The 552-nt window shown below is 49.8% G+C and overlaps 2 protein-coding genes across 5 annotated transcripts in view; both read right to left on the bottom strand.

The window, feature by feature from the left end:
- Positions 1–552, bottom strand: part of LOC138161923 (carcinoembryonic antigen-related cell adhesion molecule 1-like) — a 332,874-nt gene that overhangs the window by 188,028 nt on the left and 144,294 nt on the right. The gene's annotated exons all lie outside the window — the stretch shown is intronic.
- The window catches only part of LOC138161930 (carcinoembryonic antigen-related cell adhesion molecule 3-like), a 29,703-nt gene that overhangs the window by 5,220 nt on the left and 23,931 nt on the right, over positions 1–552 (bottom strand). For 2 of the 4 annotated variants that reach the window (XM_069089020.1, XM_069089019.1), the window contains exon 6: positions 362–406. The exons of the other annotated variants lie outside the window; for them this stretch is intronic. In XM_069089020.1, coding sequence (XP_068945121.1) covers positions 362–406 — 45 coding nt within the window. The remainder of the gene's footprint in view (positions 1–361; positions 407–552) is intronic. 4 annotated transcript variants of the gene reach the window in all.

Genomic DNA, 552 nt, shown 5'->3' with positions numbered 1-552 from the left:
TTGCCTTCATTCCCCTCCTGGCCCTGTTTCTGACCTTCTTCATTCTTTCCCATCCCCTTACCCTTCCCTCCCTCCCTCATTTTCAGCTGAATGTAAACTCCTTGTGGGCAGGGATGAATATTTTTTTGGGGGGGCTCATATTTGTAGCCCCACTGCTTAGCACAGGACTTGGCATATAGTAGGTGCTAAATCATTACTTGTTTCCTTCCTCCCAAGGAGGGAGAGGGCACTGGAAGGGGCTATTTCCCCATTTATCTTCTTTTCTCCATGATGATCCTGTTCCCGGGCCCCATAATTAACCAACATTTACTCCTCTCTTTCAGTCCCTAGGGAAGGCCCAGCATCTTCCTTATGCAAGTACCTGGTAGATATTCTCAGATGGGGCAGCAGAGGAGGAGCACTGGACCTGTGCAGTGGGAAAGAGTGGGCTGGTCAGAGACAAATAGGACATTAGAGGCTGAAAGACCTTTAGAATAAGGAACTTCAGCCCAGGGAGAGCCCTTAGAACAGGGAGTGTCAGGGCTGGGAGGGGCCTTAAAACAGGGAGTGTCA

This window comes from Petaurus breviceps, unplaced genomic scaffold (genome assembly GCF_028583685.1).
Source record: "Petaurus breviceps papuanus isolate PSGF00001 unplaced genomic scaffold, PetGlider_PUasm1.0 185, whole genome shotgun sequence".
Taxonomy (NCBI): Eukaryota; Metazoa; Chordata; class Mammalia; order Diprotodontia; family Petauridae; genus Petaurus; species Petaurus breviceps.
This window is presented reverse-complemented; position numbering and strand designations above follow the sequence as displayed.